Source organism: Rousettus aegyptiacus, unplaced genomic scaffold (genome assembly GCF_014176215.1).
Source record: "Rousettus aegyptiacus isolate mRouAeg1 unplaced genomic scaffold, mRouAeg1.p scaffold_m13_p_11, whole genome shotgun sequence".
NCBI lineage: Eukaryota > Metazoa > Chordata > Mammalia > Chiroptera > Pteropodidae > Rousettus > Rousettus aegyptiacus.
In genome coordinates this window covers 72187355-72201802 of record NW_023416286.1, presented here as the reverse complement: position 1 = coordinate 72201802, position 14448 = coordinate 72187355, and the positions used below count along the sequence as shown (strand labels likewise).

At 34.0% G+C, this 14448-nt stretch overlaps 1 protein-coding gene across 8 annotated transcripts in view; it reads left to right on the top strand.

Annotated features, from left to right (window-relative positions):
* The window catches only part of SCEL (sciellin), a 113428-nt gene extending 98980 nt beyond the window's left edge, over positions 1 to 14448 (top strand). For all 8 annotated transcript variants that reach the window (XM_016149335.2, XM_016149334.2, XM_036228891.1 and 5 more), the window contains 6 exons: positions 2579 to 2671; positions 3388 to 3459; positions 5408 to 5482; positions 8728 to 8836; positions 11103 to 11205; positions 12619 to 14448. In XM_016149335.2, coding sequence (XP_016004821.2) covers positions 2579 to 2671; positions 3388 to 3459; positions 5408 to 5482; positions 8728 to 8836; positions 11103 to 11205; positions 12619 to 12635 — 469 coding nt within the window. In that variant the 3' untranslated portion in view covers positions 12636 to 14448. The remainder of the gene's footprint in view (positions 1 to 2578; positions 2672 to 3387; positions 3460 to 5407; positions 5483 to 8727; positions 8837 to 11102; positions 11206 to 12618) is intronic.

Here is a 14448-nt window from a genome sequence, read left to right as displayed (position 1 = left end):
ATGATGCTGCTGTGAACATTTGTATATAAGTTTTCCTATGGAGTATGCTTTCATTTTCATTCAATTTATATTTTATAGAGTTGTTACTTAATTAAGAAACAAAACTATGACCATTAATTAGAACTTATAATTCAGCAATTCATTTTGATGAAGGATAACTTCTTAACAATAAAGCTGTCAAGTGAAAACATTACCTTTTGTGAACATTATTCAAGGCATTTGAGAGGAATATTTTGGCATAGTCCTCTATTGTACTGGTACCCAAATTTCAGTGTACATCAGAATCACCTTGTGGTCCAGGGACCACCTTTTAAAACCAGTGTTATTTGGGTAAGCTGTTGGACTTCCCATGCTCTATGGTAGTGCTTCTCAACTTTGACTTGCATGTCAGAGTCACTGGAGAGGTTTAAAAGAATCCTAGTTCCTAAGCTGTACCTCAAACCAATTAAATCAGAATATCTGGATGGGGGACTCAGCAGCATTTTAAAAAGCACTACATGTTGTTTCATTTGTTGCTGAAATATTGTCTAACTATTTCTATGATTCTACATAACAAAAATTTATCGTTATCATATATTAGCATCAGGATAGAATTACCTTTGTAAACTCTATCATCCTCTCATGAAAAACAAAGAAAGGCTTGGCAACTATCACAGACCTTAAGAGACTAAAGATGGTTGTGTGGAAGTGTTATCTTCATTTGAATTCTGGAAATGAGAAAGGACAAAATGGAAAAACTGATGAAATACAAATAAAGTCTGTAGTTTAGTTTATCATATAATACCAGTGTTAATTTCTCAGTTTTACCAAAAGTATCATGGTTATGAAAGATACTAGCATTAGGAGAAGCTGAGAGAAGAGTATTATGGGGATTCTCTGTACAGTCTGTGTAATTTTTCTATATGTTTAAAATGATTGCAAAATAAAGTTTCTATTTTTTAAAAAATCTATCATCCTCCAAACCCAAGTGAGGAGCAAAATCCATTAGAGAGTTTGTCATTCTTCATTCCAAATATGTTTACTAACATTTGGTTTTTATTCACAATTATAAAAGTTAAATCTTTTATGAAGGCATTTCATTAATCTTATTATAAACCCAACTAAGAAATGCTACTTTTATTAGTCCATGTAGGCTGTCATAAAAAAATACCACAGACTGGGTAGCTTACACAACAGAAATTTATTTTCTCATAGTTATGGAGGCTGAAGTCCAAGATCAAGGTATTGCCAGGGTTGGTTTCTGGTGAAGCCTCTCTCCTTGGCTTGAGGATGGCCACCTTCTCACTGTCTTCGCATGGCCTTTCCTCTGTGTATGTACAGAGAGAGAGAGAGAGAGAGATCTCTGGTGTCTCTTCCTCATCTTATAAAGATACTAGTCCTACGGGATTAAGGCTCCACCTTTATGACCTCATTTAACCTTTATTACCTTTTTATAGGCCCTGTCTCCAAATCACATTGGGAGCTGGGGCTTCATCATTTGACTTTTGAGGGAGGACATAATTCAGTCCATAATAGTATTCACTATCTGTGAATGATTTCCCTCATTTTCTGATTTTACAAACTAGTGATATTCGATTTTACATTGCTGAGGACAATACAAAACATTTCAAACTCACTGGCAACCTTTGTCCTTTGAAACTGTCTCTTTGTTAAAATTGAATTTCGTATTGTAAAATTTTTTGATTTGAATAATTTCTAAAAGTTCCTAGCTATGTTTATTTTTCCTGGAATGATATATCTTAATAATTACATTTAAAAATCTTCTAATCATATTAATTCCATTGACTGTTTACCTAGTATCATTTTATCTCTGCTGTATGTTTTGTGAAGCATCTATTTTAAAACTAGAAGATGATTTTCCATATGCCAGAGATGATAATACATGAACAAATGTTTTTCTCTTCCTGAAGAGCTATCTGCAAATGGAAGGAACAGCCTGTTTAATAATGATAAGGCATGATTAGGATCTAAACACTCCTCCTGATTTCCATATCTCTCCTATATTAGTTTACTAATATGGAGGAGAAAAAGGAGCTAAAGCTTTCACTATTCCTGCATTAGAATTTTTCTCTGTTTCATAGGAAAAAGCAAACATCCCTATACTTTGTTAATCATAGTGACATGTTTAGATTAGCAGAAATCTAGGTCAAAGTTCTGCAATCTTCAAAGTATTGCTTTCCATTAAAAATAAAATAGAAACTGGAATTTCTCCAAGCAACCCATGGATAATTTTCATTAAATCGATAAACTCTCAGATATACTACGTATGAAAAGCTTTCTAAAATGGCACTGCTCCTGTGAAAATGTTACTGGAACCAATTTCAGATGATTCCTGCCTTTGATAAAAAGTATTCTATTATGGCATTCGATAATATGTCACATGCCTACAGATTATTCTTAAAGGTATGACAGTGGTCCTTGTGAAGGAATAAAATAGTACATGTATTCTATTTGTGTATCTGTGCTGAAACCAGGCAAACATAAAGAGGTTCATGTTAACTGAACGGAATTTTAATTAAACAAAAGAATTCTAAGCGGCCTTGATTTTAAGTGCCAAATATTTCCTTTGTTTTCTCAGGCTAGATGGCCAGGTCAGTGGATCTACTAATACTGTAAACAACAGGTCTGCTAGAACCACTGCGTATTCCTATGAAGCCAGGAGGAATTTCAGGTACTACTGTGGGTCAATTATAAAACAAATTACATGTCTGTTCTTCTGTTTTTGTTTTTGTTTTCTAAATCTCATATACAACTTGACCCTTCTTTTGAAATGCAGATATTTCTAATTGTATCAGTGGCTAAACAGGCTTACACAATGGTGTTGAGTTAGCAACTTGGTCATTTGTAAATTATGGCAGGAAAGTGGAAAATGTGATTGTTTTTCCCCTAAAAAGTCTACAATTCTTTTTTTCTTTCAAAAAGCATGATTATAAAGTTGGTGTTGACTTTATTCTTTATGTAGATTTTAAAGTTTCATTAAACCAGATGTTATCATGTTAGTTAACTAAAGTCCGTTTTTGTTTGAGATTTGTGGGGAAAGTATGTTTGGAAATATGAATGGGACATCAGAGAAACAGACACTAAAATATATTACACAAATATTCAAAATAATCTTCACATTCTGCATCAGATTTACTGAGTAATCAGTTATCATAATAGTGTCCTAAAAGTAGGCTAGGCCCGTGGTGAGTAAGAACAAAATGGGAGACACCAAGAAATTTTGCAGAAATGGATTAATACCACTTTAACATTTATATTTCAAAGGTTATAGTTTAGAATGAATATATGAACATTATTTTTTTTGCATTGGATCAGATAATAGCCTTGTTATTTTTATTATTCTTATAAATAAACTTTAAACATAAAGTAAAATGGTTTGTATTGCAGTTCTGATGCAGGAACCAAGTCTGCAGGACCAAATGATACTGTTGTATACACGAGGACATATGTGGAGAATAGGTACTGGAAATCTATCATTCATCTATCTATCTATCTATCTATCTATCTATCTATCTATCTATCTATCTATCTATCTATCTTAATTAGTTTCAAGAATACAGTACATTGGTTAGACATCTATATAGTTCATAAAACGATCCCCCCTATTGTTCCCTCCCTCCCCTGGCCTTCCACTTAGCCAACATATTAATGCTAACTGCATTTCCTAAATGTTCTGCTATACTTATCTTACAATTTTGAAATGATCTATGTTTAAGAAACGCTCTTATTTTAGAGTATGCTTCCTTTTTTCAAATAAAAGACCATTTAAGAGTAAGTACATTGAATTCTAAGTATATAATTCTTTATAATGTTTCCAATATTAAGTAGTTGTCAAATAATCATAAAAAGTCATTGGATAGACTAAATAGCATTTTAATATAGCACATGTATATGTAACAGGATAGACATTTGAAAGTTTTCACATATGTTTCTGTGAGAATATGACTACATGTTTATAAGCTTTATAAAATCACACAAATATTTCTATGCTAACTTGAAGTCACCCTTTAATTCACTGGTTCTATCAACAATTATTTACCTCTAATCTGAAGTAAGGAATATAACTTTTGGTAAATATACTCTGGCCCAAATTACAGGGAACCGATGGCCTACAAAATCTGCTGGTTATGCAGTGGGTATTGAGAGAAATGTTAACCAAGCTCAGGGATTAGCAGCCCACTCCATTTCCAAGGAGTATAAAGACAAGGATTAGCCTAACCATGGGGTAACATGATGATGAGGCTCCAGGAAATTCAGTAAATTCAGTGTCAGGTGAGCAACCATCCAAAAAAAAAAAGTTTCTCAAATCCATACATAATGTACCTTGTAAAATACAACCCTTGAATTTGATTTTTCCACTTAATCCAATTTTCTCTAAAATCTACACTGACTGCAGTATGGTATACAGACCCTAGAATCAAATTTAGGATTGAATCTTTATAATTTACTGACTGACCATGTGGTTTTGGCAAAACTACTTAACCTCTTCGAGTCTCAGTTTACTCATCAATAAAATGAGAGTAATGACATATGTATCATATATAAATATGTGCAAATTCTTATTTAGCATTGTGGTTTATGTGCTCCATAAAGGAGATTCTATTTCTGACAGCAGTCTGCCTACGGGCAGTAAGAGAGTTCTCATTAAAAAATCCCAAGTGAGGGCTGTGGAGTTATCACTCACAGTATGGATCAATGGGAACATATTGCTTCCAGTCCTAATACACTCACAGGTAGCATATGCACTTGGGAAGCAATTATGAGGAGCCAGTTGGTTAGTGCATTACAGATTTCAGTTTCCTCCAGAAAGAGTGACGTTTACAAACTGGAGCAATCTATGAAATGGAACAAAGAGGATGTTTTTAAATTTTAAATTATACTTTTTCTTTTTGCTTTCATGCTAAACTAATCTTTCTTAGATAATTTCTAGTAAAAATAAAAATTTCTATAGCTTTGTGTAAAAATTCAAGAGTCTCTATTTTTCGTGTGCAAAATGGTATGTATGTATGTGTACTTTATGTGTTTCATTTATGTGAGACTACCTGTAGCTTTCCTTCAGTAAATAAATGATGTGGTGCAAGCATAGATTTCATTAAAAAATGACATCTTTTCCTGATCGTTCTTGTCCCTGCTCTGCTTGCCCCATTCTCTAAATTTACTTCAGTAGATACGTCAGCTTATGTCAACTTAGGGTAGCTTGTGTATCAATATTTTTCCAGATTAAAAAAAAATAGTTGTTCATGCATTGTCCTGTCTTGTAAAATCACTAATAATAATAATAATAATAATAATAATAATAATAAGGCTGAATAAGGAGGTGTGTTTCCTTTTTCACCTGCATACAAGTATATACATCAATACTAGGGAAATAGCCCAGTTCTCACATGTCCATATATGTTGTTTCTAGTAAATCACCAAAGGATGGATATCAGGATAATGCTTCTCGAAAATACATACAAACTGTTTATTCAACTTCAGATAGGTGAGTATGTCTATATTTCTATACATAAATGTCTATATATGCACATTTATATAGACATGATATATGTATTCTTGTATGTTGCACTTGGAAATGGTGCTCCCGATGGTGATTTTTATGTATGTGTATGAAGTACAGCAACCTCTGCATCCAGGAATTTGTTCCTTGGCTTCCTAGCTGTTGCCAATGCACTTTATCCAATAGAGTCTCCCGTGCCTTATGGCTGCCTCCTAGGCCGTCCCCTCCACTGTCGCTGTTTCTTAGGGGTCCCCAGCACAGCCGCATTATTAGAGTCTCGGTTTCATTACATCACTAGCCTGTGCCCTCAGTTCTCCCTCCTGGAGATTTTCCCAAGCAAGCTCACCTTACAAACAGCTGCGTGGATATGCTGCTATGACCCAGTCTGGGCCCACGCTCAGCTCCCAGGAGGGCGTTACAATGAGTATCAATTTTGTGCTGGTAAAATGACCGCAGGCTTTTGCTGTCGGTGATGATCTTTTACCATTTAATGTTCAGTGAGGCACATAGATGACTCTCATGGGAGTGTGGGCAGCAGATTTCCAGTGGAGGAAATGAAAATAAATAATTAGTATTTAAATCCAACCACTGGAAACCAGTCATAATGCAAATGTCTGATACTCTACTGATGATGTTTCGCAATAGTAGGGGCTGGGAATAAGGCTCATTGAGGGCAAAGACATATTTTATTTTTATGTACAACCTCAGCTTGTAATGCAGTGCTTGTCACTTAACAGGAGATACTCAATAAATATTTTCTGAAAAAAACAAAACAAAACTAATTTCCTATTTGCTAAGGGAAACCTCGATAGACTGGACGTCGAAATTATATCCCGTTTCTGTCACCATTACCAATGTTCTTCTGAGTTTCTGGCCTTTAAGTCATTGTCCTTTGAGGAGCGAAGTCAACTACACAAGCTTTAGAAACAAAAATAGTCTATGCAACCAAAAGAACAGTTAGGTTCTTTATAATGCTTTGAAAAGATCCTTGACTAACAGTATGATTTTAACAAGGACACCACTTATATTGGAGCTTTCCTGGGCTCATATTTTTATTGTTAACGTAAGGAAGGAAAACATTCTTTATAAAAATATTGCTCTTAATATGAAGAATTTCAGTCTTGTTTCTCAAGTGGTCCTTGAAATTTTGCTTAGTCATCAGTGCAAAAGTCAATTCTTTCTTGAGACCAGTCGGTCAAGCAACTTCTGCTGATTATTGTATGAAATGAGCCATGTCCTCACAGCTCTTATCTAAACACATTAATTCCGTTTAAGAAGCTTCCCACTTTACAGGATAAAGATGGATTCCTTTGCACATTATCTATGGATCTTCAGAACCTGCTCCTGTTGAACACTGACTGATGTTCGATCAGTCCAGACACCCTCATTTGTGCAGCACTTTGGCACATCCTGCTCCCTCTGCTTGGAATCCCCCATCATGCCCCTCCCCAGCTCACTGCTGTCACCCAGCTCACCCACCGTGAGAGCTCCTTTATCTTCAAGCTGTAACTCACAGGACAGTTTCTCTGACAAGCCTTTCCTGCCTTCACCCCAGGGATTAGTTGCTCCCTTGGCTGTGTGGTCTCCTAACTTTTTCCACGTTATCTGTAATATGTTGTCATCGTCGACTCACACACCTGGCTACCCTAGTAGAAAGAAAGCTTCTCATTGGAGGGAACTGTCTCACTCTTCTTTATATTCCCAGCTCCTAACTAAGTGCCTCTGGAATGGAAGAATGATAGGGAATGCCTGTTTTCTACTCTCAAAGTGTTTACACGGGACATTTAAGAGTGTGTGTGTGTGTGTGTGTGTGTGTGTGAGAGAGAGAGAGAGAGAGAGAGAGAGAGAGAGAGAGAGAGAATAATCCACAGGAAAATATTTGCCAGGAATATTTAAGCAAGCAGCTATAGAATTAGATGAAAAGAATAAATATATATATGGGTTAAGGAAACGTTAGTGAAATGACTGCATGTATAAAAAGCATACGAGGTTATCTACTCCAATCCCTTTCCTCTCCCGCCTCCTCTTCCCTCCCATTTTCCCTCCTCTCTGCTTCTAGTCCTGAGCTTGATAACAGGATCCTGGCTCCTGGGGCATGACTACTTCATTTCGACGAAGTGAGCCCAGTACTTGTGGGCAGGCCCAAAGGTAGCACGGGAACTTTTATTTAAATCTTGTCTCTGCTGTTCACTGGCTGCATGACAAGTACCCCTTCTGTACCTCAGTTTCCTTTTCTGCAAAAAGATGGTAAAAACAATAGTATATGCTTCTCAGACTTGTGAAGAATAAATGACTTTATATAAACAAAGTGCATGGAAAATGCACTGCATATATTAAGCATGCTAACACTGTGTATTGGTTATTTTTATTTCACTACCCCACTTTTGTACCAACTCTGGAAATTTCAGGCTTGCGTGCCAACACCTTGAAACTAGTAAACTCCTCAGGGTGCTATTTAAGGCAGTCCTAGACCTTATAAAAGGAAAAGAATCACATCATTATTGGCCTTTCTTAAAGCTCTGGTGTGACCCAAGTTCTTTTGGACTCACCAATCATGTCTATAGCTCATTTATTATTGAACATTATTTTTCCAAGGTAAATAACAAAACTTGTTTCCACCAAATTTATGTGAATGGGGGTGAGTTACATCATGTTAGAGAATATAAGTTTTTTCAGAAAAGGTAGCCCAGTATTCTGACATTTATAAGGACACCAAAAGTAGAATCATAGGAGAGTATTAGGTGACTTCTGACCCTAGAGTCTAGGGTACTACAGATCCATCATTTTTGAATTTACCAACACACTCTGAATAGTTTTCTATTTTTGTCCTATTAAATGTTTCAAGAGCTAAAATTTTATATTAATCTACAGTATAATTTTTCTATGATATATGTAAATTAATAATTCAAAACCCTCTTCGAGCTTTAAAAGGTACTTATGACCTAGTTCAATCAGGAAACTGTGATTATCTTTGCTTTGCCAGATGCACTTTTGATTGCTAATGAATTAATAATTTGAGACTTTCCTTTATGTCAATTCTTTGCTATCATTTTGAGGTAATAGAAAAAATCAATTCCAACACTAAAATAAGTCCTAAACTTTCCTTGATTTTTACACAATTTCCTAGAGTATCAACAAAATTAATGTACCATTTTCACATGACTTTATGGGGAACACCTCTGTCTTTTGCTTTACGACAAATTTATTTTTAATTGCTTACCTCTCTATAGGTCTGTCATTGAAAGAGATATGTGCACTTATTGTCGAAAACCCTTGGGCACAGAAACTAAAATGATTTTAAATGAATTACAGATTTGCTGCCATTCCACTTGTTTCAAGGTAAGGATGTGTTTATTGTATTTAACTAAATATAAAATTAAATAATGACTGGAATAAGAAATATTTAATGAAATACATGAGATGAAAAGCTTTCAGAAACACTCTCATCCACATTAATAATGCACTACTTAAATATTTCTCAGAGTTCTGCAGCCGAACCTCAAAGGATTGTAATTACTCTCTTGGCTTTAGGCTTAGAGTTGATTACTAACATATTTATTACTCTTACCCTAGAGATTTAAGTCTGTAAAACAGATAAACACTTACTCTCTTTGTAAAAGTTTTTGCAAATAAATCATACTTTACATCAAATATATAATGAAGTCCAAAAAGGACTTCATTATTATGAAAAGAAACGAAAAGAAATCGTTGAGAAGAAAAGTAGTGGCTCCTTATATTATGAAGTTGGGACTGATAGGCTTGACCATAGTTGAAATTCAGTCTGCTTTTGAAAGCACAATTAATTATAATTAATTATGGCTTAGTATAATAACAATAAAGCTTAAATAATAGAATGGTTCACAGTTTGCATTTTCATATTTCATTGCTTTTACTTCTCACAATAATATTGGATAGGCCAACATTACAGTTTTTGGTGTAACTGGATGAGCACTGAACTAGAAATCTAAGACCTGAGTTCAGTTCTAACCTGTTACTAACTATGGCTGTGTGACTTTTGGACAGTCACCTAAATTAGTTTGGCTTCAGTGTCCTCATCTGTAAAATTGGGATAGCTGGCTAGAATAGTGATTCTCAACCATGGCTGTACATTATAATCACCTAGAGAAATAAGGAAAAAAATAGAATGTCTGGGACCCAATTAAATCAATAATCTCAGAGATGATTCCCGGGCATTGGTATTTAAAAAGCTCTTTCGATAGATCTAATGGGCAACCAGTTTGAGAATGACTTGCCTAAATTTATGTGTTCTTTCTATGCTGACATTCTATGGTTGATACAAATTATCTAGTTCAGTCAAGTAGATATAATAATTTGACAACTAATTGCTTCTCTTGCAATTAGCTTCAGACATTGATACATAGCAATCAAAAATATGATACCTCATTTTGAGCAAAAATATCTAAATTTAGGCCATAATATATAGAATTCTATGTAAAAAACATATTCTTAAAATTTCACAATTATTTAATTATGAGAAAATAAAATTTTCATTTAGTTATTAAAAGTTAGGCTATAGATCTTTGTTTAAATTACTATGCAGAAAATTTTATGAAACAAGAAAATTCTGGTTATTGGTTTTGATAAATGCAAATAATTTCCATTTATTGTATTTTGGATAATTATTTCCATTTTCAATTTAATTATAAAATACTACTAAGAATAAAAATGTCTCCACACTCCTAGAAAAAGATGGATTATTCTATAGCCATGATAATAGAGAACCACGTGGACTGGTTTAAACATGTTGAATTGGTCAGTGACAATTTACTTCGATGAACTTCCCTTGAAAGCCAGCCAGCTGGTGACAGCCTCATACTTGAAAGTCGGCCACTCAGTGCTGAACTTGTTCCAGTAAACACAGGACTAAAGTAGACGTCAACCCTTGCTTGCCACCAAACCAACACAACTCAAAACAAGCTTTCCTCTAAACTCCATGTAAGATCAGAAGTTTGTTTGGTTAATGTTTGCTTAATGTCCAGTTTGTGTGTCTGGACAGCATAGATCTCCTTTAGTAAGCAAACAATGTTTTTTTGTTTGAGATATCGAATGGCGATCTTGTCCTTGGCATAACCGAATTTTTTTAAATTTATGTATTTAAATTAGTTTCACTGGTCAGCACACTGGTTAGACATCGATATAGTTCATAAAACAATCCCCCCCAAATGCTCCCTCCCTCCACTGGCCCTCCACCTAGCCATCATATTAATGCTAACTGCATTCTCTCTGCCATGTTCCCCATCCCTGTAACCAACTGTCAACTACTAATTTGTACTTCTTTAACCCTTCATAACCAATTTTTGAAAATTTCTATCCACTCTTTAGTGAGTTAACTAGAAGCTTTGTTGGTAGATATTCCCCAACAAGCACACCTACATAGTAGAGAGATGTTGGGAGATGTATGTGAAAAGTTCATCATGTGCTTATGGACAAGTACACTGTCACACTCCCTGTGGGTTCTCATGAGGCCTCACCTGAGTGTTGCTATGGAGAATAGTCCCGAATGAACCGAAAGGAATTCCTATCCTGATATACGGAGAATCTAGACTTTATATGTTATGTAAACTTTATATAATTTTTTCTTTAGTGTGAAATATGCAAACGGCCTTTGGAGAACCTACAAGCAGGAGACAGTATTTGGATTTATAGACAGACGATACACTGTGAACCTTGCTACTCTAAAGTTGTGGGTAAGTGTCAAGCTCTGTTAGCATTTAATATTGTTGAAAATGAAGGATTCCAATTTAGTAAAAAATCTTTTATTAACTATGTTTAGTTAAGAATTCAGCTGCAGATAGTATGGTAGTATTTTTTGTTTTATGGTATGAAAACAGCCAATGTTTATGTCGTCTTCTGATGTCAGACCAGACACAGATACAACTAAGCAAAAAGATTGTTTATTTTAGAAAATTTTGTAATTTTTTCCAAAATAAAATAGATCTCCGCTCAAATAATTGTTGGAATTGAAGCTCATCTGTGAATGACCTTTTACATTTGCACCAAAATGTACTTTCTTTACCTAATTTGATTATTATGCTAAATGCCCTTTAATGTTATTTTAAATGGGAATTTAAAGTTAATTCTATATAATTCTATAGTAAATGTAGCATCTAAGTATTTTTATCAGTTTAAGACCAACATGACTATAATTTGGGCTCTTCATTGGCATAAATGATTTGAGAAGAAAACCTTAATGACCTGCATTTTAAACTCACATTTTCTATAAACTTAGCATGAAAGCTTTAAAAGTTGATTTAAAAGACATTGACAGTGCCTAATAAGTTACTAAAATAAAATTCTAAGGAACTTGGTTAGTTTTTAAAAGCCAATAATAGCATTTTAGCTTTCATTCAATAATAAGTAAATAGAATAACCAAGATGATATTGGGGAGGTGGTCAACAGCACTACGAGCCAGTTTCCTGATGTCGTAGTGTGGTGAATGAAAGAGGAACATTCTTACATGGAATTCGAAGCAGGAATTTAGAAACAAATGCGTAATGTAAATGAAGTACCGGGAGGCTACATCTGGGAAATGCTCTGAAAAATATTCAGAAACCCACATTCCATCAGGCTGCAGAATCAATTACAAGAACAAATCTAATTATATTTATACTTCGCCTTCTATTTTCTGCTTTTCCCAGCCAGTTCTCATATTCCTTTTTCTTCCTAATTTAGCAGCCTTGTTATGATCCAATATTATATCAAAAGCCTGATATGCATAGTGACAGTTCTAAAACTTTCACTCTCCCAAAAGTCCATGATATGGCTTAGGAGATGTGGCCACCGAAAGACTCAGAAGTCATCGTGCCTTCTTCCCTGTTTATGTGCACTCCATAGGCATTGCATTTGATAGTACTTTTAGGTACATTTAAATGGTCAAGACACGACTCTTATGCATCTCATAAATATGACTACGAGGCATCAGTCCTTTGTATTTATGATGTGACCAAAAGCCATAGTAATGACTCCGGTAGAAGGAAAAAGTAAAATTCTGAATATATCATGACCCCCTCGATGAGTGATTATTTTAAAAATCTTAGTTATAGGCTAATTTTTGTACTGAATTTGCATATCTAACTGTTATTTTCTTTAAAATTTTCAGCAAAGTGGAATCAATAATGCTGGCACATGGAAATCAAGATGAAAGTGTTCATAAAGGAATTAAAATTTTAAAGAATGTATAATCTAGAAAAGCTTTTACATGGAAAATTGACTTTCATATACAATGAACAATTCTGCTATTGCATAAATAATCTAAGTGCCTTCAATAAGGTCATATACATAAAGGGAACCATCTGTTATCTGGCTAGATTCAGCCATCCAAAATTTGACCAGTTTCAGTTACCAGTGTCAAAGGAATGATGCTCCTGATGGCAGTGAGTGTTGTCATCCCTAACCAGGTCCATCTCTGCTCTATATTTAGGCTATGCATCATGATTTCCGCTATAGATAAGTTTCTCATTTTCTTACCTTTTTTCCCCTAAGAATTTGGATTTGTAGACATTATTGAAATCCTGATAAACTGTTAAGAAAACAAGATAAGTTTCCTTTATGTGCAAAAGAAATATTGATAGAAAATTTTCTATAAAGTTTGGCTGAAAGATATTAACATATAAAGTTGTATGGACCTTAGAAAATCACTTGACCTTTCTGGGTGTCTGTGCCTTTATCTGTAACATGAGAGGCATTGCACAAAATTATTCCTCAGGTCCCTTTCTGCTCCTAAAATTATTTGATTCTAAAGCAAGTTTCTGTTTGCTCTTTAGGAATATATCTGGATATGTGTCTGTTAATCATATTGAATTAGAGAGGACATCTAAACAATTGAAACTTAGTATCATCCATCATTTTATTGCAGATATAATTTTAAAAGAATATATTTTGAAAACAGAAAGACATTGATTTATGGGTAATGGGTAAAATCATATGACGTCTATTTTACATATTATAATTTGTTAAATTTTTTTGCATGCATTTCAAAATCTGGGTACATAAGTAACCTATGAGAAAACAATGGTTATGGACTATAAAGATATGTTACATCTATGTGCATGTTGTAATCTATTCATATTACCTAGCACTTTATATTTACAGATGGCTTGTAAAAATAAAATGAACTATCAGTGACACAATCTTTTTGTGGAGTGTCTATAAATACTATTAACTGACATTGATTTTTGTCAATTATAGTGATCACAATTTATTATATTCCATGCCATACCAGTTAACTTAATTATTTATTTAACTTCTTGAGCTACAGCTTTTATTCTTTAAGAGCTTTTTCTTAAGGAGTTGAAAATTTGATAATCATACATGAGGAACTAGTATTATTAAGATTGAGAAATTGAATTTATAAACTATTTTATATGTACATAGCAACCGTTTCTCAAAGGAAAGCATATAGAACATTGAAGAGAGGGTAGAATTTTGGGGAAGTTTAAGGCAGCTCTGAAAAACTGACATAAACTAGGGAGATTAAAAAGATAGTCATGTATTTTCCAAATGTTGATAAATTTAAAGAATTATTCTTCTGTATATTGATTTCAAGCATCTGTTCCTCTTAGAGACTGGTTTACAAAGTGTTAAACACAAAATGCTTATTAAAATACAGCAATGTATAATTGTCCTATGGAAAGGGAGCCAGAAAAAACAATTAATAATAATTTGATATTCATTAATTCAGGCTAGATGAGAAGCGGTGGTAATTGAGCCATGTGTTTTATTGTTCTTTTATTACATGCTATCAGAGTGGATCAAAAGAAATAATTTTCTTAGAGTTGGAATTCATGGCAGAAAAGGGTGGATGGAATAATATCCCTCCTTTTTATATAAAACGTATTAACATCTCAATGCCTTTGTAGTAATTAAAAATCATTTGAATATCATTTTTAAAGTATTCTACTTTAAAATGCTTCATTAAAAAAAACTGAAA